We start from the raw sequence: 27,426 nt of genomic DNA on the forward strand, positions 1-27,426 counted from the left end.
ATTAAGCTTGCTCATACTGTCTGCTTCCACTGATGCCTGTGGCTGCAGGACACAGAAGTTTGCTACCTGCTAGGTAAAAACATTCTTTATTTTGAGAGCTAACAGTTTCCAAAATGCATTACTCAAGTTAGGTTTTATGAACTGTCTGGTCTAGTATAGCTACTGGAGGGCTTCAATTGACAAATTGTAAGGCAGTAGAAAAAAAACTTTTCTTGTACAGATACTAATAAGGCAAAGAAACCTAGATACTTTCCTTCATGCAGATTTCCTTGTTTAAAAAGCTATGATAGGTCTCATTATAGCTTTTTGTTTATACTAAGCCTGTACTCAACCATTTAACTTCTCTAAAAGACACAGGCTGGTAAATTTTATGTAATAAAAGTGTAACCAATTCATTCAAGGTCAAAAGAAGTTATGTGACCATTTATCTACTTTCCTACCCTTTCTTAAATAACTTTAGAAAATAGATCTGCTCTCTTAAAAAATTAGAGCCTCACCTCCTTATGGGTAAGTTTCCACAGAAACAGGTTCTCCTTCCTGATTACGTATTTTCATGGGACAAAAAGTGCTGTGTACTAACTATAAAGTTCTATGCACATTTTAAAATTTTGTTTTTAAAGCGGTTTTCACACCTGTTATTTCATCAAAACCAGGGAAATCTTTTTTGAGTGTGAGAAGAGTCTAATCATTAATCCAGATGTTCCTTTGTCTGTAAAGGGTAGTCCATGAGTATATTAACACCATTTCCTCTTGTGCACTCCACTACCTGAATTAACTGCACAGGAAAAAACCACTCCCTGATGGCCAGACTTATACACTTACATACATATAAATATACAAATATTACTGTGCAGATACTGCATATTTTTACTGTTTTCTTTTCAGAAACCATCATCAAGATGTCACAGCATAGGATACATCCCATACTTACTATTAGGCAGTATAGGTTAGGTAAATGAGTTTGTGCTTAAAGCCAGACTGGATGAGTTATTGCTAAAAAAGCCTAACTGTCAGGGTTATACTACATTGTCTTAAATGCCTCAAAAAAGAGCTGCCCACAGAGTATGATGTGGACAAAGTCTACAAAACATCTAAAATTATAAAACCCCCTCAGTGTGCTTGAGGGGGTTTTATACAAAAAGTTACATAAAAAAGGGGTTTTTTTTTACAAAAAGTCTAAAATTATAAAATCCCCTCAGTGTGCTGATCTGTTGGTGACTGCAAGATCCCGCTGAAGAGATGATCGTGGTTTCAAAGCGCCTTTCAGAGAGGGCTCTCCAAGGTTTCAACACGTGCATTGCCATGCGCTGTGCCCAGCCTGCTGCTGGAGAGAAGAATGAAGCAGGAAGGCCCGGTGCATTGCTGCCAGGATGGGGGGCACTACCTGCAAGTCCGTGTCTCCCACCGAGACATCAAGAGCAAAATAAGAGCCTTCTGAAAGCAACTGAGCTACGGAAAAGGGGCTTGTCCATACATCCGACTTTGAAGGTTTCAAGCGGGTATCGCTCCCTTGCCGTGACTTGCTCCGCCGGAGTTAACCTGGAAACCGTGACTCGAGGCTGACGGGTTTATTTTTTCTTGAAGCCAGCGTTTACTTTGAGTTTAATCTCCCACGCACACCCTGCTCCCGGGCCCGCCGCGGGGCAGCCGATGCCTTGGCTCGGGTCGCCCCTGCCCCGCGGGCTCCCGCGGCTGCCGGCCGGGCCGGGCCGGGCAGGGCAGGGAAAGGCAGGATGGGCCGGGGCGGGGGGCCCGGCGCGGCCCGGGGAAGGCGCTGCCCTTCGCTCCGCGGAGAGGGCCGGGCTTCCCCAGTTCAGACAAGTCCTCGCCCCGCTCCCGCGGCGGCGGGTTTGGTGCGACACCGTCCTGACATGTTGTAACTGGTTTCCACACCCACGGCGCCTGAGAGCGACGGGAAGTACCTGCGATGAGCGCTGCGCCGCCGTGACTCGCCGCCGCCGCCGCGCTCGCAGCAGCCGGGTCGAGCCGCCCCGCAGCTCCGGAGGCGAGACCCCACGCGGGGCACCGGCGCAGTAAGTGGGTCTCCCCTCAGTCTCCCCCGGGAAGGGACGGGACAGGGGCAGGGCAGGGCAGTCCCCCGTCCCGCCACCATCCCGCTCGGCGCCGCGGGGCGTTCAAACGGGGGAGCCCGGGTCGCGGAGCGCGGGCGGCGGCGGGGGCGCTCCGGCCGCGGGCGGCGGCGGGGGCGGTGGCGGCCCGGGGAGCGCCTCCCGCCGCTCCCCCCGGCTCTGCCGGGGCCGCCTTGCGCAAGCGGCCGGGCCGGGGGCGCCACACGTGCGGTGTCGGCCAGCGGAGCGCCCGCTGCCCTTGTTTAGCCTGGAAAGTTAAACTTTCTGCTTGAACTAACAAAGCCACCCCCCAAAAGTAACCCGCCGCAAAACGAGCGACAACACACAAGAGAAAGAGAAAAGAAGGAAAGCAGCAGGAATGCTTGCGGTGTTGTTTTTCACTTGGATTTGATTGCCTTTGTATTTACAGAAAATGTAATTTAATAATTAAATAATTGCCTGTTACTGCTTAATGTAAGGTAATTATTATTTATTCTTGATACAATTCTTTAATAGAAAGGTTGGTGGAAGGCAGGTGTCGTAAAACGCCTTTTTGTTCTGTTAGAGGTTGGTCATGCCAGGCCCTTAAGCCGTGGGGAGGCTCCTTGGCCGAGCCGTGGGCCAGAGGTGCCCAGGTGGATGCCCTAAAAACCATACCTGAGAGTATGCAACAGCTTGCAACAAGCTGTTCTCGAGGTGTAAATTTCCTGGCAAGGTTGAGACTTTATGCAGAAACTGTCAAAGTAATCACATTTCCATTGGAAAAGCGATAAGGACATCCTGAGGAAAGCACCATGGCCAGGTGCTTGCCAAGGACTGGCTGTACAAGCCTGAGGTTAGAGCTGCTCCCTAAAGTTGCTGAATAGGAAATTTTTCAAATCCTGTGAATATTAGTATGGCAGGTAAGCTCTTTGTCTCTAGGTACTAGTTTGAAACCCCTGTATAATGTTGCATAATTTTCTTTAGTGGACATTTGTCATCTGCTGCATTTGTGAAGTCTGTGATATTCTCCAAATCTTTCTGTATAAAGGCATAGTTACTTCTTACTCATAGAAAAAGGTCTTTTCTTGCTGGGTTCCCGGTAATGGCATTAGAAAGGTCTGAGCATGTTAATAGAAGGACAAGATGATCGCATCAATACAGGATTCAGAATTTGTGTTCTTCAGCAGAAGATCCAGTTTTAGCAGCTCCATTTGAGTTTAAATTCAACTAAAGGCCATTAATAGCACTTATTAAAAATGTTTTAAGTGACTGATCCCTGTGTTCAGGTAGAGAAGATGGGCTGGGATTAACAGGCAAGGTTGTTTCTCAGAGGATGAATGACAACTTTCCTGGTGCTGGTAAAATTTGTGATCGTGTACGTAAAGTGTGATAAAGATCTGTAAGCTTCAAGAAATGGGCCTCATTCTGCGCTACCTTGCTAATGTAATTGTTGACCCGAGGAGGACCTTTGAAGAATCAAGTTTATTATGCGGAAATCACAATACATGGTTGAAGAACACATCAAAAAGTTATTAAGAATTTTGTCCAAACCTCTACTGTTTTATGCAGAATTATATGGTTCACATGTTCAGTTTCTGCACAGTTGCTCTTAGCTTCTAAGGAGAAAAATACCTGTGTAAAGACATGTAGAGTTTTTGTCAAGTATACCTGAAGCCACTGTTTTAATTTAGGCGTTCTCTTTTGTTTCATATGAATGTATCTCATGCTGATGTCCTTAATTTCAAAAACCAGGATTAAAATTTTTTCATTTGTCTCAAGTGTTCTGTGATTTATTCCATGCTGGCAAATTTTACATTTACTTTCTTAAATTAATGTGCACTGCTTTAAGCTTGTTTTTTAAACAGCACTTGTTAATCAAACATCAGCTTCAAAGATGTTCACTGTAAAATGACTGTTCTTGTTTGGAAGATGTTGCACCAGAAGTCTCACCTTTTCAAGGTTACTTATATTTATACCCTGCTTTCAGCATAATTCTGAGCGTAAGTTGCTGTATTTGACCTCTTCCACACTTAACTAATTCATTATGTTCAATGAAAAGTCAAGCAATATATGATACTATTGTGAAAAACAAATGAAAGAACCAAAACAAATAAAAGAAATGCATGTGAGGCAGAACACACAAGTAATAATTGGTTTACTTTTTATTTGTTCATAACATTCCATATTTGATATTGCACAATGTTATATATTAAGTATAGTCCTATTCCCTTAAGTTATTTTCAAAGGACAGAATGAGGAGAAGAAAAAATAAATTCAGACAGGCTTTTGAAATAAACACATCTTTCACAACTGTATATATGCAGTCAGTGGAAAAAATACTATTTTAGAAGTATATCCATTCCACAGTAGTGAGAATTTTAGGAATATCTTTCATTTGCCTTTGTAAAATCATATTTATTCTTACATGTCGTAATAAGACTGACTTTTAAGACTGACTGTGTTACTGCAGTGACTAGAGAATGATTTGTCCTGGAGGGCCCTAAAAGAGGGGTGTGTTGGAATCTCAATGAAGTCACCTGTATTACTGTGCAGACTCTTGAGAACAACTCAGCTGCATTTTGTACTCTAGGTTGTTCTTCATTCTGTATCTAAAATGTCTTGAAAACCTGGTCTAGATGATTGGGCTGGTCCTGATGTGACTATTTTAATTTTACAATATGTTAAGAGTTTAATCTTTGAATCTGTCTTGCCTGTACTGTGTGCTTGGTTCTCCGTCACCTTCTGCTACAGGCTGTCTCTGCATCTGTGAGAAGGGAAATAGTATCCCTCCTGTTTTGTAACATTTCATTTCTTCTTGGGAGAGCAGTGTAGAATGAATCCCTGAGTAGCTATCAGAGGAATCCATGTAGTTCTTGGTTTGGGGAAGAGCAGTCAGATCCCTTTCGTGTTCTGCTTTCCAGTTCACCACAAAGAGCTACTCTTGAAGCAGCAAGGAACACTCCTTTCCCCCAGGCTCGAAAGCAATCCTATCTGGGAAGATCTGCCCTGCTACTTGGCTGAGAGACAGGATTCAAATGGAATTATTCCATATGACATGCTGATGCCAGCTTCAGATCTGGATTTTTATTTCTTGGTCTTTTTTTTAACCTCAGACTTCCCAAGTTTCTTATAAATCTTGGTTTAATTGAACATTTAATTGGTATCTGAACTATCAGTAGATAGGGAGATTTTTATTTTCATTCCTTTAGGTTAATATAGCTAATTTACATTTCCTTTTGGGAAGATTTAAACTGTTCCCAACAGACAGTAGAAAGCAATTGCACTGTTTGCGAAAATGTCTGGAAGGTCTTCATGGGAAGAGGGAATTAAGTTACATTTATATGCCAGTAAATTAAATCAGAACTGCATATGTCTATTTGCTGTTATACTGCTATACTATTAATTAGGCTTGTAAGGAAACCCAACGTTAACTTCCAAGCTATCAAGCTTTTTCTAACTATTCTGCCTTCATTGGATGTTCTTCCTACTTCTGCAGTCTTTCTCTTAAGCTTCATGCCCTAGCCCTGGAAGATGTGCTACCTTCTTTCTGTTTTACATGGCTATGCTGATGCTGCTGCCCTGAAACACCTTCCCCACCTTTTTTTGGTGAGTTACTGAGGGTTGCAGAAATGTGAAGGAAGAAACATTGTGTATTTGTTCTCTCTCTTTCTTAAATCTCCAATGTGCAGCACAAAGCAACTGTTTCAGAACTTGCTAAATGAAATAAAGTGTAAGAATGAATTTATAAAACATCAGCAGTAAACAACTTGTTATTAATGTTTTGAAAAAATAAAAAAGATTAAAGCAGCCGCTCCTTTTGGCAGAAGGAATGAGCAGGGTGGAAACAAGACATCAAATTGCTGATTCAGAGTTTGATCCCAGATGTGGGAGGATAAATCTTTCTGGAGTTCCTCATAACTCACTGAAATGAGGTAGGCTGATCCTGCTTGGGAGCAACAAATGGATTAGATCAGCATGGGAGAACAGATAGATAAGGAGAAGTACCTGAATGACTGTGGTTTCAAAGAAGCCAAAGAAAAGAAATGCGTTGCAGATTCAGTAATGTATCAAAAAGTAGGAAATTTAATTGGTTTCTGAAGTGTTTCTTTGGACAGTACTCAGTCAGGTGTTGCAAAGGGCATTTTGAAACACAACCTGTGGTAGTTTATTGGAACATGCATTGGGTATGTATTGGTGTTACTGGTATGGATGTTTGGTGTACTGTGAGCTCTGACATAGCTTATAAGATCAACTTCCTAAAATCACTGAATTATGTGTTTCATTTACTTTATATAAAAGTTATCTGTGTCTCTAATATAATATTGTCTATCTATTTAATATTTATCTATCTCTTTAATATTTAATTTTTGGCAATAGAAGTCCCTGAGACTTTTCAGAATATTTTTAAAATCTTGGAAAATGCTAGAAAAACTTAGAGCAACTTTACCAGAAGAGTATTTTAGTTAATAACTGTGTGCGTGTCATAGTTATCTAGAAATATTTTCATTGTTTTCTTACTTATTTTCTCTTTGCAGATACATTTCATCTGCTCATGAATGGACTCTTAAAAGAATTTATACAAAATACATGTGAAAATGGAAACTTCATCTTTGCTGTCCTCCTTACATGATGAATGCAGATCAGACAACTATATTGAACCTCATTACAAGGAATGGTACCGAATAGCTATTGATGCTCTGATTGAAGGAGGTTTAGAAGCCTACAAAGAATTTCTTTCCAAAGAGAGATGCTCAGAGTTCTTAGCGGATGAGGAAATTGATTATATTTTGAACAATGTTCACAAACTTCCCCAAAACACAATTTATTCCTCTAACCATGCCATTGATGATACCTCTTCCTCGGGAACCTACTGGCCCATTGAATCCGATGTGGAAGCTCCAAATCTTGACTTAGGTTGGCCCTATCTGATGCCTGGAATTTCTGGTGGCACAAATATTGATCTGCTTTTTCATCCACCACGAGCACAGCCTTACACCATAAAGGAAACTGTTCGGAAGATGATACGAGATGCAAGAAAGGTAAACAAGAAAAATAATATTGGGAAAAAAGTGGCAATAATAATAATCTAGTTGGTATTTTATTACAGGGTTTTTTTTTTATTTTTATTTTTGTCCTGGCAGAAAAAAAATATCTGGTTGCTCACAATTCAGTAGGAAAGGGTTTTCCAGACTGAGATCAGTCCTTTGGTGTCACATGCACCAGTGTTATTAACCTGAAATCAGGGGGATCAAGGGTTAATTGAACGGATTAATTAATGCTACCATTATAATGAATAATTACCATTTTACTGTAATGCTGACCAGTGCATGAGACGTTTGTAGATAATCAGCACACCTTTTCTTTGACCTCAGTTGAATATACATTGATACAATACTGTATAACTTTAGGATTTATACTGATGTTTCTGTCTTGCATCAGAGGGAACATGCACTGATTTGGCACATGGCTTGGCAGACAGTTATAAGAAAACAACTGTGTTCATCCAACTCACGTACCTTGGGAGTCTGGTTTTCTGATTTTGGCATGTCCTTCCAGAAATCAAACTCTGAATGAAAAAAACAAACTAGACTAAGCAACAAGGAAATAGATCTTACTTGTGTATCTTGGCTTCATTTCTGATTAATGACTAGAAAATTTGGACATTTTTCCAAATGTACCTGTCTCCACTTAGGAGCACTTATATCTTGAGTTTCCTACAGCACACCTGGCTGACACCTTAGTGACAGAATGTTGTATGTACAAACCACTTTTGCTCTCAGTGTGTCAGCTTAAAACTTTTAAGTTTCCAATTTTTAAAACAATGTCAGTTAAAAAAAAATCAGAAAAAGTATTAGCATGCAGATTTGTTTGACACAGGTTCATAATACATCTTTAAAAGGTATGACAGTGTTTCAGAAGTATTTCTGGCAAGTATGTTAAATTTTCCCAGTGAAATCCAGTTGTGTCTTGCATGACTCTATGAGCTTTAAATTGGTAGAAGGGGCTCTGTCTCACAAACATCTGTAAACACTTTGGTGGCTGAAATATGTGTGCAAATGTGTGCTATAGAAACGAACTGAACAGGGCAGGGCAGGGAAGGACTGCGTCTTTTTACAATGTCTCTGTTATATTTAGATAAAGCATATAATTTGTTGCCATAATAGAGTTATCACTAGGTCTTTTATCCTACAGTTTATAATTTAGAATGACTATGCTCAAGGAAGAGTTCATTATTTCTCTCCGTCTCTATCCCTTTCTGAGTGAGATTGGATGTTTTCTGTTCTGGTATGTAGTGAGATCTGACTGTAAATTGCCCAAAATACTCTTTCAACTGCAGCTCCTGACCTACCAATGTATCCACTGTAAGGGAAACAACTAAAACACTGTTAACTCTGTTGAGAAGACTAGTTCAGTTTTGCTTCAAGGTCTTGAAATGCCATGAAGTTAGGCCATTCCCCCTTAGTTGCTCCTTTAATGCAACTGTAGAAAAAAATTCGGTGTGCTTCTTGCTTTGCTTTGGAAGGAGGTTGAATGCATAGTGCATTGCTGCCTGGTGTGCTTATGTTGCTTCCACTTTATAAAGAGGATCTTTTATGCGTGTCACTGTCAAATCTGACAGCTGAAAGGTTTGTTTAGTTGATCAGCACAACCTCAACATCAACAACCACAACACTTTTGATACAGTGATATAGATCGGCTGCTTCAGGGACCAGCAATTAAATCTAAGAGACATAGTGTTGTTCCGCCTCTTTTGTCTGCAGATGGATAGAAAAGTTTAAAATATTTTTAAGGTAACCTATTTAAATCATGCTTACAGTAGGTAATCCCTTTGTAAACAGCCTAGTGCACTTCTCCTAAGCCACTTAAAAAATGTAGTTATATTAAACAGCGTTCTTTGTTATGTAGTAGTGGAGATGTGTAGTCTTGAGACTATTCAAAGGCAATAGGATAATGCTGCACATGAAAAAGAGAAACCTGTAAAGAATAAATCAGAAAATCATATTCAGCCAACACAGCTCTAAGCAAAATCTGTGGGAATTTCAGCAGACTTCTGTGTGAAAATAAACAGGCTATTGGAGGTGGGCATGTTCATACCACTTAAATTCAAGCACCAAGCCTGAGTGTCTGAGTTCAGGCATTGATTTCCCTGGGCTACCTGACAGCTCAGTGTAGTAGGAAACCAGCTCCTACAAGGGCAAGGCAGAGAATATTTCTGCACTGATTCACTCCATGAATGAACCCATTTGATGTGTATTTATATGTATAAACTATCCCAAAAATTCATGAAGGAGACTGAGCCACTTGAAACCTAGATGCTTTTGAATATTGGGATATATATAAGGATAAGATGACACTATTAGTGGACTTATTCTTGACCTCTTTCATGCTTGATGCATCACAGTGTCACTCCTTAAAATGATTATTATGTATGTTAATTTTGACCTTAAGAAGATGTTGTAAACAACATTAAGCAACTTGCTTGCTGACTGATTTTTTCCTGACTAAAGAAAATCATTTGTAAGCCCATGCTACACTAGAATAAAACCAGTGACTATAGAGAAGTGTTGTAATAAAGTCTTGTCACGTATTCCTTGAATACACAAGCAGCATAAAAATTATAGACATTACTTTAATTGTAAAATACAGGTGATATAATAGTGGAATTCTTACAGAAAAAAGATCAATAGTGTTACGTCCTAGAAAAATTAGCTAACCATTTTAAAGAGATGAATCCATGCCCGTGATACATGTTTCTGAAGGTTTGTTAGAGCAGGGAAACTGTATTGTACACAGCATGGCATTACATTGTCACCCATATACTACAGCACATCTGTGGGATAGATGTGATGTTAGCAGAGTGCCTTAGGTAAAACCAAGATGTCAACAAGATGGGCTTACAGTTGGTGTAACCAGACCTCATCTCTAAATGAAACAGCTTGCCAGCCACCCTCCTCTGTCAACATAACCTGTGTTCACACAAGGAGGCTGTTTGGCGTGACTGTGTCAACTGGGGAGACACGAGTCTTTTTTCTCATGTTGATATAACCATGTGAGGAAAAAGCACTGCAAGGTCTGTCTGACCTTAATGATGGAGACTTTTGTAAACAAGCTGGTAGCCTTATTTCTCTTTCGTTTTGGAGGCTTCTACCTTTAATCACTGGCAAGTTTCCGGCTTCTCTGAGGCTTGAGGTGCTCCTGCAGCCTGACTCATCGTGGCTGGGCTGTCTGAACAGCAACTGATAATGTTTAGCAGTTTTTACTGAGAAGATTATTCATCTGGGAAATGATATCAAGATTATTACTCATCTGTGTCAGGTTGTAGTGGGTTGATGCTGGTTAACATGAAACTTCCTTCATTTAGTACACTGTAACACAGAGACTTCAATAATGAAGTGTTCTCTCCCTCTGTGACTTTTCCTAAGAGTTGCCTCAAAACCATCAGTTATGAGCTTGTGCATGTGTGCAAGAAATCTCTTGTACTATTTTCTCAGGTGTGATTGACAGGGTGAGGCCACAGGGAAAGGACAGGACAGGACACCAAAGGGACCTTCTGGCAGTGTGTTTTTCTGTTTTACAGCAACTAGATTCCTCTGTCGACCATGGAGACGTTCCTACACAGTTTGAGAGAGAAGGCACAGCTCAGACTCATATCCTAATAAGGATCTGCTCTTCCTGGAGAGAATTAAAACCTGTTTTTTAAAGAACTATGTTGCTTAGACAACCCAAGGGTTACTAGTTTGTAGCACACACCAGAAAATACTTAAAGACTTTCTGACGTACTTTTGGGATTTATAATGGAATGTATGACGTAGCACATTATTCAAAAAATATGCAATACTTTTCACTGATTTTATTTTATTCAAATATACTAACAGTCATAAGCCTGGGTTCATGAAGTCAGTGATATCTGTAAGAATTTTTAAAAAATATAATTGCTTAGAAGCTTAAATAAAAATAAAAATGGTTAGTGTATTATAATTTTAGAAAATAAAAAAGGGAGTTGTTTTTGCTGAAATACTTATGATTGGGGTTTTTAATGAGAAAAGTTGCAAAACTTGGACCCTTGGGAAAGAATTACATTATGCACTGTGAATCAGTGTAACTTGTTATTAGTCTTGCTGGACACACTCTAGGTAAGCACTTGGTCAAAAAGGTGTTTCTTTGTATTCTTGTGAAAGAGAGTTATGTACAAAATGTAATGCCTGCATTGTTTTCTATAGCAGTGGACTTCATCAAATAAAAACTAGTTGATTAATTTTACAAATATATAAAAAGGAAAATATTTTCTTTTAGTTTTATGGGGTTTTTTATTTTGTTGTGTATTGTTTCAAGCGAGAGTAAAAGGTGTGTATTATGGAAAAAAATATTCACTATTAATTCGTTACTACTTGGTATTAATTATTATTAATTATTCTTCCTTCTTCACTATTATGTACTGTTAATCTCATTTGGTCATGTGTATAATGCAGTAATAATAGTGTAGTACTGGCTGCAGTCTAGTATGAAAGAAAATCAGATTCTTACATGCAAATTTGAAGAGTAATGTTTCTCTACAGGAGAAAACTTGTAGAATATGGATGTGTTGAGCAATCTTTTATTTCTCTTTCACGAGTACTTTTTGCCAACTATTTTAAATATAATTTGAACACAGACTGGAACAATGATAATGAATAGTCCTTATGGCAGTGCTTGTCTCAGCTCACTAGTTGCATCGGTTCAAGCAGATGAGAGAGGGGCTGCACCTTTTGAATGCAAAAACCAGAGCAATCTGCTGAATTCAGGGAGAAAGAATAGATACAGTAGTTGCCCCACTCAGACATTTTCTGTATTATCTTTAAAGTGTTAGATAATCAGCAGATACCATTTTTTAAGATGAGAGTAATGCACAGAAATACTCAGTTTCTGGCTGAAAACATATAAGGCAGCATTTTCCCTGCCAAGATATTTTGCCCCACAAGGATTTCAGCAGGTGTCTTTTGGTTCAGCTGCTGTGCTGAAGGGTGAATTCATCATTAACTTTCTCTCAAAGTCTGTTAAAAGACTTCCTGATGGTTGAAAACCAGCATGGCAGTCCTGTGTATGGTTTCCAGGTGAAACATAGTTTATAGTTTGTGATAGATTTATTTCAGAAAGTGAGATAGTGTCCCATTTTTTCTAATTGCACAGAGTACATGCCATGTGCTGGAAGAGGACTCTTCTTGCTCTTGTTGCTACTGTGTGACCCAGTATCAATTTTTTGTCATCACAAAGTAGTGCTGTTCACAACAAGTAATTATTTCAGGCATTTTCTCTGCTTGGAATTGCCTTAGGAGTCCTCACACTGTTTTACCTGCCTGGCCTGTCCCGTTCTCTCCCTGCTGTCCTGCTCCCCCCACGCAAGGGTAGTCCCAGAGCAGTCACAGCAGTGCCCTCAGTGCAGGCAGAGAGGACTGCCATCCATGGGACACATCTGCAAGCAGTTTTATAGTCTGGAAAATCTGGGATTTTTGTGAAATCCAATTCTTATGTGCTCTAAACATGAAACCCACAGCTTTTCCTGGTAGTGCTCTTGTTACGTGGGGAGGATATATAAGTGAAGAGCAAGCAGAGTGCAGAGCCTGGGGAGTGGGGATCTTTGAGAACATAATTTTTAATTAGCTGTGGTCGTTTTGTATTCACAGGTTTCTATCTTTGCAAGACTTTTGACATCTTCAATACTAGTATTAAAAGATGTAATTAAATAATTGATAGGTATTGCCATTTTTACGTCAGAACTGTGCTAATGTGTTATCAAAATACCACACCTCTGTGATGAATTTAAAAATAGAATAAGGAAGATAAAAGGCCAGATATTGCATGCAGCTGTATTTCTTTATTAATGTGTCTCATTCACATACATATGAGAAGTAAGCATACACATATGCTTTATAGCAATTCCTTTCATTAAAACATTTTCTCTCATTGACATAAATCTCTGTCAGTCAAAACAAAAGTGCCATTAAGAAGTCATTTACGCTTTTTGCACATTCAGTAGATTAAAGCGTTCTTTATCATATTCAACAATAACTTTGTACTACATTATGCTGAAGCAGTTACAGATCAAAATATGCTATAAATACATAACTGTTGATTTAAAATAATTTTGCCCAGGCAGAATGCTTCTTTCAGTGCTCAGACTAGTGTACTGGGGTTTTGTCCCTCTCCTTTTCTTGCTAGTCCAAAAAATACTGGTAATGTTGAAGTGCTGCTTTTGTTCATCTGAATTCCTCTCCCGGAGAGATTTCAATTTTTCTGTTGGCTTTTTTTTTTTTTTTTTTCCAGCCAGGAAGCAATCTTGCCTGAAGAACTATAGCTCTAATCACATTCATAAATCCATAAGCCTTTTTTCATCTTTTGTAGTTTTGCAAGAGCTTTTGAACTTACGAAGCTTTCCAGCACAGCCAATGATCCTCTGAGGACACATTTAGGGTCATTTTGAACACTGAATTTATTATATATCAGAATTTGGAAACTAAAATATATTATCTGTGGTAGAATTTTAAATGAGCATAGCTTTGTGTGCAGATACCTGCAGTACTGAAGCAGTATGTGTGTAACGCAGTGTGATAGAGTCTACATAGAAAGCTGAAAAGTGCTGACAAAACAACAAAATTTCCCATTCTTCTGTTTGGAAGGAGTAGGATTGCATGCCAGTGAGTTACATGTATTAAGTTTCCTCATAGATCAGATCTGAGTAGAAGTATCTACTTCACTTGTAACTATTTGAGAACAACTTGCTTAATGCTGCATTGTTTTCCTTGAGGAGTATTGTAAGGATTCCGGCCCAGATGATAGAGGAGTCAAAGTACACTTTATTATTTACCTCTCTAAAAGTAGTGCAGACCTTGCCCTAGATAACTGTGTAGTCATGCCTTCCATTTTAGCCTGTTGATAAAGTATCTATATCAATTTTCTGTATCTATAACCATTTTCTAATAAGGATACAATAATATTGCAAGAGAAGCTAAAGTCCAGATTTTCAGAAATGCTGTCAACATGCCTGAGACCTGAGAGGGCTTTTGCTTTCTAAAACCCTACTGTAATTTACCTTTGGGAGGAAGGAAGCATTGGCATCACAGCCATAACAGGGTGTAACTGGTGCTGAGCTTGCCACTTTACCTTAGCATCTGCAGACATCCATAAAATGACTCACCTCAACAGAGCTGCTCAAAATAAATAATTGCAAGATCTGGCCATTGCTTGCATGATCAACAGTTAATAATTTTTCAGTATACAATCCACTGATCAGTAAGCCAGATGAATTTATAGTAGTGTTATTTACATTATAAATACAGAATTATAAGCAATCAAACGATCTATCTCTGCTTTCCTTGCCCATGTTTGTCATCTTTTCCCATATTTTAGGTGTTTGTTTTCTGAAGCACTGAACATTGTTATGTTTCACTGTGTGTCTGTATATCGCACGTTTCTGCTGTTGTAGTCTCCCTGATTGGTGCCAGCCAGTACAGACATACCACTACTACAATGTAAACAGTAGATTCAGAATTTGTATGCTCTCCTTTATCCTTAGCCAGCAAAGAGCATAACCATAGTGTGTGTGGTTCTGTCAATGAGACTACTGAGACACACTGAGCATTAAATGAATATAAAGAACTTTTTTTTAAAGATACAGTTATAAACCAAAAGTGTGAGAATATTATACATTAGCAAACAGTACTCAGAGCAAGTAGGGGCCATTTTTTATTTTCTTGCCTCTGTGGTTTTAGATTTTGATAAAAATTGCAGTTGTGCATTTGTAATTATGCAGACTAATTTATGATGAACATCAGTAATTCCCTGATAAAAGTTGCAAACTGTAGCTGTGTAATGCTTACTTTTCAAATATATTTGTAAAAGCATGAAGCATTTCCTAGCTTCAGATAAGAAGGGTGTGACGTATACAGGGTGTTCTGATACCTTATCTAGGAGCAGGTTATCTTAACCAGTTCTGTCTCGCTCTGGAGTGCTTGTGCTGCCTGCCCAGAAGATCTGTGATGTGAGGGGAACAGAACAAATTCCTCAAAACCAGGGTCCATGGTGACCCCTGCTTTCCCCAGCAAGGAGTGTGGGCATGTAGCTGCCTTCAGAAAGCTTCTTGGTACGTCTTTTATCCAGGGATTTTTGCTAGCTGCGGCACCAGATCTCCTCAGGCCTTTTCCCTTCTGCCAGTGATCCTGCTGTCAGAGACAAGGCTGAGTGATAGGATAATAGGAGAAGTTATGCGCTGTATCTCTTAGAGATGAAAAGAAAACTTTGAGATCTGCATCATTCACTAGCAATCAGGCTTGAACAGTAGCACAGGATTGTGTGTTCAGGTAGCCAAATAGGTGTGCCTTCAGTTCAAACAGCAGATACAACATCTCAGACATATTTTCATGCTGTTTCCTGGAGCTGCAGGCACTCTTTGCTAAGAAGGCTGCACTTCAGCTCAATAAATTCCCTTTATGGTTTAAGCACTAGGTGAAGCACTAAGACATCACCTTTGAATTCAGGTGAATCTGAGTGGCATCAGTCCACAGAAGGCATTTTAGTTGGTGTTTTTCTTTAGGCTTTTGATGCTTGAAAAGGAAGAAATAATATGGAGGATGAGATGAAATAACCAACACAGAAAAAAATTATGATTCCCAGTGGGACCTTTCTCAAGAAATGCCCACTAAAGGACTAAGCTCTTCTTAAGCTGTGCAGAACTCCCTGTTAGTGAGCTGTGCCCTCTGATTACAGACGTCAGAGACAGCAAACAGAAGTTGCAGTGTCAAGCCAGCAACACTGATTTGTTTCAAATGCCAGAGAGATGCTGCTTGTCAAAGCAACTAGGTCGCCATCCAGCATGACAGAGCACAGTAATATCTGAAGCTGTCTGCTGTTCTGATAATTTCCTGTCACTGACTAATGCTGGATTAGCACAGGCATGCAATAATTGCCTGAAAAGTCACTCTTAAGGGCGTGGGGTTTTTTTTGAAATAACAGACAGGCCCATGTGGCTGCCGATAATGTGTTTTATAGAGACCAGTAACCTTTGTTTGCTGAGGATGGGCCTAAAAATACAGCCATTCACAAGTGTAACTTTTACAGCAGTATGTACTCAAACAAGTCTACAGAAAGTTGTTTTAAAACGTAACAAAAACTATGTTATTTTGCTCAAGGGATATATTTTTGAAATGAGAAGACTAAGCATAGATATGAAACCAGGAACTATGACTGATTCTTCTTCTATTGGTTTATTTATTTGCTATCACCCTATTTCATGTTTTAGCATAACATGAGCACCAGTAATATCACTGTATTTTATAATGGATTTTATGATGCACAAAATTATTGCAGTAATATCATCATCTATTCTGTTAATGAATTCTGGATTAATGATATTAGTAAGCCACTTGTGCCAGAAATCTCATTAGTCAGAGGATTTGATTTCTTATGCATAAGTTTAATGATGAAAGTTCAGTCCAGATCTGAAATGCCATATGATATTGCAATCACTCATTACAGGATTTCTGTCCCAAGTAAAGGCCCTGTTTTTCAGTTAGAGGAGTTAAACAGTGTCTTTGCAATGAGTTCTTGAGATATCAGGAAGCTCTTTCTGTGTGCGTGCCAGAGCCTTTCAAAGCCAGAGCTCCAGGTGCTTTTTGGAGAAAGGAGAGCAAAGGAAGGAAAAGATGTGCTGTTCTTGGGTGTTGGGTGAGAGGCATGTCAGAGGAGCAGAGATCTGCCAGTCCTTCCAGTGGATTCTTTTTAGAAATCAGTGCAACAACTAAACACTGTTTTGATTTTCTGAGGGACCATAACACTCTGGAGCCTGCAGCCAGGGTGAAAATGCTGGCAGCTTGAGGTTACTGGAGTCTTAGAGCATCATGTGGAAGGGGACAGCTTAAGACATACACAGATGGACCAATGTTTGAATCAGCTGGGCTCCACTCTATGGTGGTGAGCATTGATCAGAAGTAACTTCCTGAGAATCTGTATCAAAGGGGTGGGAGTAAGGCACAAAAGTTATGCATACTGAAGTATATGCATGAAGTATATGTATATATACTGATTATACTTACATACCTGGCAGGAAACCATCCTACATGCATTTTTGGTCATAGTTTCTCTTTCCTTTCCCGCCATCTTTGCCCCTCTCTCCAGCTCTGTCCCTTGGACAGCCCTACCTCCTCTGTCCTTTCTCCTTTCACTGTGCACCTCTGACAGAGGTGAACATTTGCTGCCTGCTCGAGACACTTGTGGCATCTTTCTGGAAAGCAATTCCAGGTGGGACATCTGGAAATAATATCTCCCTCTTAGGTCAGTAAAGAAATGTGACTGCCCTGGAGGGTGCCAGTCAGCATACCTGGAGACAGTGCTTGCAGTTTGGTGTTTGTGTCAGCTCCCCATCCTCTGTCACTACCAGTAGGAACTTGTAAAGCACCAACATGATGTTAGAAACACAGCAGTGCTTTTGAATTGCTTGTCTCATCAATTTTATTGCCAGGTTTCTGATTTTTATTTTAAATTGCATCTCTGATATTAAGTATTAGGAAGGCATATTTTCTGAACAGGACTACCTTACTGATGTTTTTGGCAAAAATTACGAAGTTTAGAGATTGAACAGTTGTGTATCAGAAATTACAGTAGGCTATTTAATTACAACCATGACTTGTATACACAATTGCTTTTCATCTCATTTTATCAAACAGTACATCTAATAAAATTTGACAAGAATTCTTGGGGGAATATTTAGTAAAGGGCAGAGAGACAAAAAGATAATATCTCCTCAATGAAGACGCTTTTTTTTTCTTCAAGCAAAATTAGATCTGTAATTCTGGGAGGATTTAAATACTGTAATTTGTGTACATGAGAGCTTCTATTAACTTGACATGCTTATGTTTGCAGGATTGATGCCTAGGGATATGGCCATGTATCATTAAGGATCCGATTTTGAATGTTTAATTAATTTCTTTCTCTTAAATCATGCCACAGTACATTTGTAGTCCAAAATGAGCTACATCTTCAGGTGATTGCATCCACTGTGAGCACCTGAAAAAGAATAACTTGTGTCCAAGCAGACTGCTCTAATTCTTTTATTCTAGATAAAAACTATGTTGAATAACTGAATATCTGAAAGCCAAGCAAAGCCATGAAGCCAATGGAATGTTTTCATTTCCCCGATGCTATTCCATCCCTTTTCTGATCCCTGCATTCAGGCCCAGCTCCCACAGAAGTGGGGTGGGTACATGTTTTAATATTATAGAAGATAGGGTGGTTCCTTCCAAAGAAATACAAAAGTCAGACTTAGTTTATCACGTTGACGTTAACAGTTTATATGGGGGATACAGGCTTTATTCTGCCACGTTACACATGTTTACTGAGCTTATGTACTCTGCAAGGAAAATTCCATGGAAAAATTTCTCAACTTGTACTCTTAAGGCTTTAAAAATGATTGCAAAATGTATTGCAAAAAGCACACGTGCACTTGTCCATGTATGCTGGCCTGCAAGTAACAAAAACAAAAGAAAAACTAGTTAAGAAGTAAACATCTGGAATTTAGTTATTGTGATAGAACTGTCCAAAATAGTTTATGGATTTTGTTTTTTAAATGCTCCATATTCTTAAATTAAAACAAACAGTTACCTCGAGAAATGGGCAATTATGATATGTTGATAGAGAATGGTACATAGGTTGGTCTACCTATTTTGAATTTTCTTAGTGGTGTTTAAAAAATTCTACTGATCAGAATTTCACAGTCTGCTAAATTCTGTGCAGAGACCTTGCTCATACTGTCTGAGAGGTTATTTGCTAAATTTAATTATGCAAAGTAGTCCTTTGAGTAAAGGGCTACTAAAGTAAAAGAAGAAAACAGTTTAATGTGTTACTGTCTCGTTCATAACCCAGCCATCTATTTTTAAGGTAGTAGACTGCACATAACAAAACCAGAAATAATTTGAAAAGGGAAAATATCTAATTTCTGAAATATGTAATAACAGTATTTTAATGCAGGAACTGAAGTTTCAAAGCTATGTACTCTATCTGAAAGACTCATTAGAAGATAATCCTTGTCAGACTTATTTCCATAGAATGTAATTAGGTTGAAAATACCACAAAAAGCTAGGTGTTTAAAGATTTGGGGGGATTTGCAGCTGAGCACATTTGTTGAAACATTCTAGGAGCACAGTTATAGTAACCTGTTGTGGAAATAAGATACTGAATGAGAAACTGTGATTGTGGAAATATGATACAGAATGAAAAGCTGTGGCATTTTAATGCCAAATACAGAAATCTTTATGTTATTTCAAAGAAGTAACAGTGGCATTTTAGGCTGCCTTTCATTTCACACTGATATTCACACAGACTTTCTAGTTTTAAAAACTCAAATGGAATTTAGAGCTGCTTTTTGTCATACAGCGTGTGTGGGGATTCATAATATATATAGTGCATGCAAAAAGAAACAGACATGGGTTTAAGCATAATTTTTCCTTACTCAGTAGATCTAAATCTGGGCAGTCTCTTTGATCAGTCTTGACCGAATCTGTGTAAAGAATCTAAAATTTTCCCTAAAGAAAAGAAATACCTGATATGGTACTAAAAAGCTTCTTGACAATGCCTGTTGGAGGCATTGCTGTCCTAACAGTGGAGAGCTTTCTGAAAATTATGCTAAATATACTTCAGTTGGAGATTATGAAAGAAATCACTTTGGCTAGAATTTAAACTACTTCTCTAATGAGGAGAAATTTGGAAATATTGAAAGCATTGTAGCATAAAAGTTAAAAATAATCCAGTACTTTACCTTTTTTCCCCCTAATTTAGTGACTTCCACTGACTGTCCTAAATTACAGTAAAAATACACTGGTTTGTATTTTTTCTTTTTCAACAGCCATGAATAAAACAATTCCAGTGTAAGTAATAAGCATTGAACTTTTATGGATTTGTTTTTAAATTGCTGATCTGTGGCTCTAAATTGGATTTTGGCCTGAAACAGTAAAAATGCAAAGCATCCTATTTTGATCCATTTTATGCTTATAAAATATATAAATGCAATAAGAGAAATCTCTTTACCTTTTGAAAAAAAAAAGAAGTTAGAACTGACATTAAAAATTTTTAAATAATCTGTATTAAGAGGTTACAAAATATTCATATAATAAATACCACACACACACACACACACACACACACACATACACACACTGGAATTTCATTGAAAAACTTGCTGTCAGCAGTGCCATAAGCTGAAATGCAAGACACCTGTGAATATGATTTATGCCAAAAAACTTTCATTGTAATTATGAACATAGTTAACTAAATTAATGCATTATGAAAATTGAGAATAGTATTTCACTTCGGACAATTTAATTAATTTCAAAGTCAGGGTTGGCTCTTGAAGGTCAACAGGTTGTCCAGGAAGGATTTTAATGGCAATAAACTGTGCACTCCTTTTTCCTTCCATTCTCAAATTTGTTCAAAGCCACAAAACTGAGAAAATCCCAATTTAAATGTTTCATTTGTTTTCGAGTTGTAAAATATTCCTGGATGATTCACAGAATCTGCGGTTTTTGCTTTCTTGGTGTTTTTTAGGCATGCTTTGGGGTTCTCTGTGCCTGGGAATTTGAAGTGAGTGGCTCTTTGCATTGTAATTCCTATACTCTAGGTTCATTCTCCTCAAAATCCCAGTGGCAGGCCTTTAGTTTTGAACTCAATTCATAGAGACATGATTTTCCCCCAAGACTAGCAGTTATTCTGGCATTTTAATGAATGCTATTTTTTCGTATAAAGCAGTCTTCTGTACTTCTTGATTATATACCACTGCTTTTATTGTGTTCATATGTCCTCTTCATGAGGCTTGTCATTGCTTTCCTTTTCAGATATGATTTTCTAAGTGATTTTACTGGCAGTTGTTTTAAAAGAGCTGGGTAAACGTGAGCCTGTGATCAGTGTTTGTAGCCTTTGAAAACTCGTAGTTTGTTTGGGTTCTCGTTGTTCATCTTTGCAGCCATTTCTGGACTGTGAAATCAGCAGAGGCTGATAAAACTGAGAGATTCACAGGTTTTGATGTCAGAAGGGACTGTAATGTTAATGACATCTGACCCCCTGCACAACACAAGTCTGACAGTGTTGCATCCTCAAAGAGCTGTTAGTAAGAATAAATCTGACCTTAAAACAGGTGGGTGCTAGTCTTACCATCAGCACTTCTGGGTAACTAATTAATAATTGCCCAGGAGATAAGGTTGTTTTTTGGACAGTCACTTTTCTCTAAATGATGGAATTTGCTTGAAGAAACCCAGGTTGCAAGCCCAGACCAAGCTTGCTTGAGCTTTCTGCTTGTGTATCTCATCACTCAACATGACAGCCAGCCAAAAGAGAAGGTGCAGAGAATTCTAAATGCAGGACTGGAGGGTGAGGCTCGGCTCGGGCTGATCTGTAGCTGCAGGAGTTGCTTTCATGGGGACCTTGGGATGCTCAGCCTCTCCACAATCCCTGGCTGTTGGCCTCTGAGAAGCTGCTCACACAGCAGGGATCAGTGCACAAGGGCACTCTCAGGGAGCAGGGTGTCCTCACCTCCTTGGAGCATCACCTTAGCGTGACCAGACTGTTCCCAGTGGCAGAGCTCATTAGCAATGGGCTGACTCAGGTGTCCCTGTACAGGACAGCAGTGTGACACGCACACACACACACACACACACCCTGTTCAGTTTCCCAGATAAAAATAGGTGCAATATGTTATTCCTGCATTTATGGAATGGTTTGCACTTTACAGAGGAGAAAAGCTTTCTGTGTGCATTTAAGTGTTAAGAGGAATTAAAAAAGATGCTTAATTTTTCTGGTAATTCTTCTGGAGTCTTTTACAACAGAGAAGTAGTAGAAAAAGATTTCAGTAAGTTTCTGGTTTCTTAGTTGCTCCAGGGATGATTCAGGAGGTTGTAAATAACATTACGCTATTAAAAATATATTCCTATGATAATATCTTCTTGAACTGCATAAAAGGGGAGTGATTTACTTGTTTTTCTAGTTTCCTGCATTTGTCTCAATTCAAAGGTCTTTTACATACTTTAAAAAATATTTTTGTATGTTTTTATTTTTGCTGAATAAAAAAAATATTAAATACATTGGTCTAGGACTTGGAAGACTTGTATAGAAATTCCTTGTAGAACACAGACTCCTCATCTATAAATATGAATATAATCTCAGAGTGATTTGTGAAGACATATAGTTTGGCATATGGTCGTATGTATATGGAAGACAGGTAGTTTGGCATACTTGTGCTAAGGGTAGGGAACCGTTTCAAGAGCTTATGCTGAAATCTACCTTTTTCAGGTGCTTCCAATGGTTTAAAACTTTATATTTTGCATTAACCTTTTGTGTATTTGTTTTGTCCATGAGATTGTTAGCTTTAGAGCATTCAAGCAGAAATATTTCAGTAATATCCAAATATGAAGTAGAGTTGTTTGCTTCCCCATTATCTGCCCATCTTCTGATGTTACTTTTTTTCACTATGTCCCTCTATGCATGAGAAACAAGAGAATAACTTTTTTGTTGTTCACTTGAAATAGTGTTTCTAATTTAGGTTGCATTTCAGCAAATGCTCAGTCACCCACAGAAGTGTCATGGAAGTCTCACCTTTGCATACCTGAGTCTTGTATCATTGCAAAAAATGTCCTGTGTTGGTGAAAATTATGTATATTGCACATCTAATATTGAAAAGAGATTGGAGTATCTTTTAGTTACCAACTGCTAGTCACAGTAAACCAAAAATTATAATAGACTCACTGAAAAATTCCTTCCTGACAGCTGTACTTCTTGAGTGAGTGCACACTGTACCAATATCTGAAAACAGATTCAGAATTACAGTGAGAGACTCTGAAGAGCAGAAAAAGGTGTACACCTTTTTAAGTGAGAAAGAAAAAAGGATAAAAACTGTCCTGTTACTACGTCTGAAATGATTGTTTTTTTTTCTTTTGTTGATACAATGCTGGTTTGAAACTTTTTTAGATGAAGGAAATAGGCAAATAATAAAATGGGATTTTTTCAATCAGTGTGTGTGCACATGTTCACAGGGAAAATCTGTGCACTGTGCTACAGAAAATGTAGATTCCATGCATGCACACAGGCACAGGGAGCAAAGCAGTCTGGGATGAGGAGAGGCTTTCTTGGAGTGGGCAGATTACTCAAGGGAACATGTTTCCTGAGACCTGAGAGGTACTTTGTAATAACAAATATTTATTTGAAAGGCACTACTTTGCATTGAAAAACAACACTTGGCAAAGTGTTCTTGGAAAAAAATGTTCACCTCTCCTCCACAGATGTATATTGCATGTTCTCACCTCCATCCTTACTTCAAACAACTGAAGTTATCTCATATAAATATTTGAGTTAACTTATATAAATACAGCTATTAGCATGCTTGGCACATTTTCCAGCAGAGCCAATTTGCCAATAGAACGTGGCTTAATGTAAATCCATGGGTGGTTTGGTCAGTGGTTTTTCTGCTTTCGCTCCTTATTATTAGAAGGTTTCCACTTTTGATGGCAAAATAGTGACTTTTCCTCTCTGCCCCTCATGTTTCCTAGCATATATACCCTTGAGGTACACAGATATTCAACGCAGGAATGTTTTGTGGTTACAGGGGATTCACTGGCGCAAATAGGCAGCAAATCTTGCAAAGAAAGGTGCTGAAGAGCTGCAGTAGGTACCCCTGAGACTGATTTTCTTTTCCTCCATTCTTAAATTCAGGTGTCTGCTGTGATGTTTTGGAGAATACCGCCTTGCTCTAGCAGGAGTTTTGCATTTCTTGCCAATGTTCAGCAGGCTTCCTGATTAGATCTCTGATTATCATTACCCAAATGGAGGTTAGGGGTGTGTGTGTGTGAACTGGCATGCAATGCACAGTAGGAGGAATATTTTGTAGAAAGGGGAATGCTCTCACACACATGAAGCTGTACATTGGAAGACTTGACATAACATGTTTCTCTTTTTCTTAAAAAAACCCTATTAACTTGCCATTAAGTTGGTCACTAGCTCAATTGACTATAAAGGGTTCAGTTACTTGCACAGTGATAACTCATTTATTTGAATAATTGTTCATTTTAATGATTCTTGAATGAGTGCTTCATTATGCATCCTATCCTTGTGAGAATGAGAAAAATGAGAGGAGCAGACCATGGTTCCCATCTGTGGCTGAGGCAGATGGAGTCTGGGTCGTGGAAGGAAGTCTTGCAGCCTGGCTGTGTGTCTGCTCCTTCCCAGATGTGTCCTGGAAGTGGCCTAGGGCTCTGATCTAAGAAAACATTATGAATACACTTAATAAACTTGTAACCATCAAAAATAAACTTTTACATTTAATTGGAAAGAGTAGTAGATAGCAAAGATGGAGCATTATAAATACCTAACCAGACTTTTATCAAAAGGATCAAATAATCTTTCCTCTGATTTTGCATAATTGTAGTATCAAATTGCAAGTGATGAATTAATACTTGTGTGGTCTTATGGAAGAGCTGTGCAGATCAGTGAAAGCTGATGCTAACTGCATTTTCAAAATAATAGTGTCATCAAGATAATTGTAAAGCTGTATTGCTTCCTGCTTGACAGAGATGGTTATTCAAAAGTCAGTTCACACAGAGTTAAAAGATCAGTTGAGCAAAAACCTGGCAGAAACAAATAATTAAGAATATTTTCTTCAAAATTTTTCGACTTGTGTCTTTTAATTCCATTTCTTATCCCTTGACTTGTAACTCCCTTAAATACTTCACACCATGTGCAGCATTCATGCTCAAACAAGAATTGTTAGGTTTCACTCAAAAAGCTTTTAAAGGATTTAAAAATTGAAATAATTTTTATAAATACAGTATTTTTAAAGCATAACATTGGTACTGAAATTATAACTCTCTAATAATAATTTTACTTGTAATTATTTTATTGTTTTAGTTTTTAGGCACTGCATTTGAACAGAAATTAAATTCTGTTTAGTACCTTGTTTAGTTCCAATTCACAATTCACTCCACTGGGGCTACCAGAATTGCAGCATTACTTATCTTCTTCATTTCAGTTCGCTTCACGGGTGGTTTGAGCAGGGTTTTTATAATTGCTTCCCTACTATTTCAGACATCTTGCTCCATATGTTATTGTGCATAAAAATTTAAATCTGTTTTCTTCCTGAAAAGCTGCACATAATTACTTATTAACAAGACTAATCTTTTCTTATCTTTAGGACATTCTGTTGATGCTTTCAGACTAGTCTGCAATTATTTTTTTCCTTTTTCATTTCATCTATAATAAATAACCTGGCATACCTCAGGTTCAGGATTTCACCTGAGGACCTGAACATGATTTGCAGACTACAATTAATTAATTAGTTTCAAAACCTGTCTTAAATAGGTGAAATTGAAATGCAGTCTGCCAGCACACAGTCATTAGCAATATGTTGCACAAGCAGCTGTGGCTGCTCTATGAGCAGGTGGTGTAATCTGCTTCTCATGAGTATCAGGGAAGTCTCCTGCTCAATTGGCAGCATGTTTAAAAAAGCAAATAGTTTAAATCATCTGATTAGGTTGTTTACTGGCATTCAGATGTAACTGTGTGCCATATGGACTTATGCAGGCTTACATTTTGTCTGTGATATATGTTTCAGAATAGTGATATGACATAATTGCTGTTGCTTTTTTTGTAACATAAATGTTACTACAGGTGTTGTCCAGTCATTCTATTTTTACTTATAAATGCATTTTACTATGTCATGTAGCTAAACTGGCAAAATTTTGAAGGTGAACAGAGAATCTGGCAGAGCTAAACCTTGCAGAAACTTTTCATTATTCATCTTCTCTAATTTATACCAGAGGTTCACTGACTTTCCTTTATACTGACCCATCACTGACCTGTGACCAGTAATTTTAAACAGCCTGTGTTCTGTATTTTTCTGGTTTATTCTAACCATATTACTGCTTGAGTTGACCTCCTTAAATATATTTAGGTACATCTATAGAACTTGAAATTAGTAGCATTGAAGCAAATAGTAGTTGTAGCAGGAATCAAAAGCTTTGTTGTGAATATCATAAGGGTATAGTCATAAAATGTGGAATAAAAAGGGGAGTATTTTTAAGCTTGTATAAAATGCATAGGAGCTCAATTTAAGCCCACATTCAGTATCCAATATCAGATTTTTTTCAGTCTCAAATTTAAATCAGTTCGGAGTTCCTCCTTTGAAAGAGGGAAGAAGGGACAGGAAGGGAAAAGAAAGGATTAAGGGAGTGAAGTGGTAGAGGGGGAGGTAGAGGGAAGAGGGAAGTAAGGTAAAGGCAGTCACAGAAGGAAGGGAAGGGGGAACAGAAAGAGGCCATAATAATTTGTGAATTATATTGAATTTGCTTCCCTTTTTGTGACATCTTTAATATCATTGAGCCTTACGAGCTGCTAGAAATACATGCAATCAAAATGTTTTCGTTGGGCAACTACTTTACACATCTGGCCAATAACCAGTCCTTAAGTGTCTGTACCTCATGTGTCTTTTACTGACACTCAGTCACATGTATGAAGCTGAATACAAAAGCTGTATTTTGAAAAAGGATTAAATAAGCAATATTTGAAAAGGTGCTTTCCCATTTACTGTTTCCTAAATATGTAATTAGCCTTCATTTCTGTATTAATTGACTGTTTTGTTGGTTTTCCTTTCAGAAGTCAGGCTGAGCAACCAGCTTGGGTCATGAAGCTGTTTCTTGAATTGTGGCCATAGGCATTATTTCCCTGATACTCAAATGTTTAATTAAAAATGACCAACAGCAAAATTTTTTTGCTGTCTTGCATGTGATCCATCCAGGTCTGCTAATTGAAGGTGCAACAAATATTACTCTATTGCACTAGACTGTAATGCTTCTTCTTAACCTAAAGACAAAGAAATTATGCCACTATTTTCCAAAGATTAACAGGAGCCTCTGTTGAGGCTTCCTTTCTTCACTTTGGTATTACCTTCTCTACCATGAACTAGAGGAGGTTTTTAACCAGAATTGCTTCTAGCTCATTTGGGTTTCTATAGACATACAACAGTGTCTTCTGCAAGGACGCTCAATTTTTTATTCTTCTTTTTTCCTACACTTATCTCTGAAACACTTTCTTCTACCAGTGTTCCTTATGCAGTCTACTTTTTGGAAGAAGTTTTGAGTGTCTATAGAGGACTAACCTTTAACAATTAATGACATAATTAGGACTTGTTTCTCAGTATCAAGGTCATAAAGTCAGTTATATAATCAGGTCATGCTCATTGGTCTGCAGCCTTTCACTGATTTGGAATCTAGTGATTGAAATTTTTTTTGTTTGGTTTGGTTTTTGGGGTTTCCTTTTGTTTGTTTTGTTTTGTGGATTTTTTTGATTTTTTATTATTGTTGTTGTTTTAAATTGG

At 38.3% G+C, this 27,426-nt stretch overlaps 1 protein-coding gene across 1 annotated transcript in view; it reads left to right on the forward strand.

Moving 5' to 3' along the window:
* Nucleotides 1-1,741: 1,741 nt before the first annotated feature.
* The window catches only part of FAM83B (family with sequence similarity 83 member B), a 52,119-nt gene continuing 26,434 nt past the window's right edge, over nucleotides 1,742-27,426 (forward strand). The window contains exons 1-2 of the mRNA XM_030946380.1: nucleotides 1,742-2,033; nucleotides 6,587-7,090. Coding sequence (XP_030802240.1) covers nucleotides 6,647-7,090 — 444 coding nt within the window. The 5' untranslated portion in view covers nucleotides 1,742-2,033; nucleotides 6,587-6,646. The remainder of the gene's footprint in view (nucleotides 2,034-6,586; nucleotides 7,091-27,426) is intronic.

Source organism: Camarhynchus parvulus, chromosome 3 (assembly GCF_901933205.1).
Source record: "Camarhynchus parvulus chromosome 3, STF_HiC, whole genome shotgun sequence".
Classification (NCBI taxonomy): domain Eukaryota; kingdom Metazoa; phylum Chordata; class Aves; order Passeriformes; family Thraupidae; genus Camarhynchus; species Camarhynchus parvulus.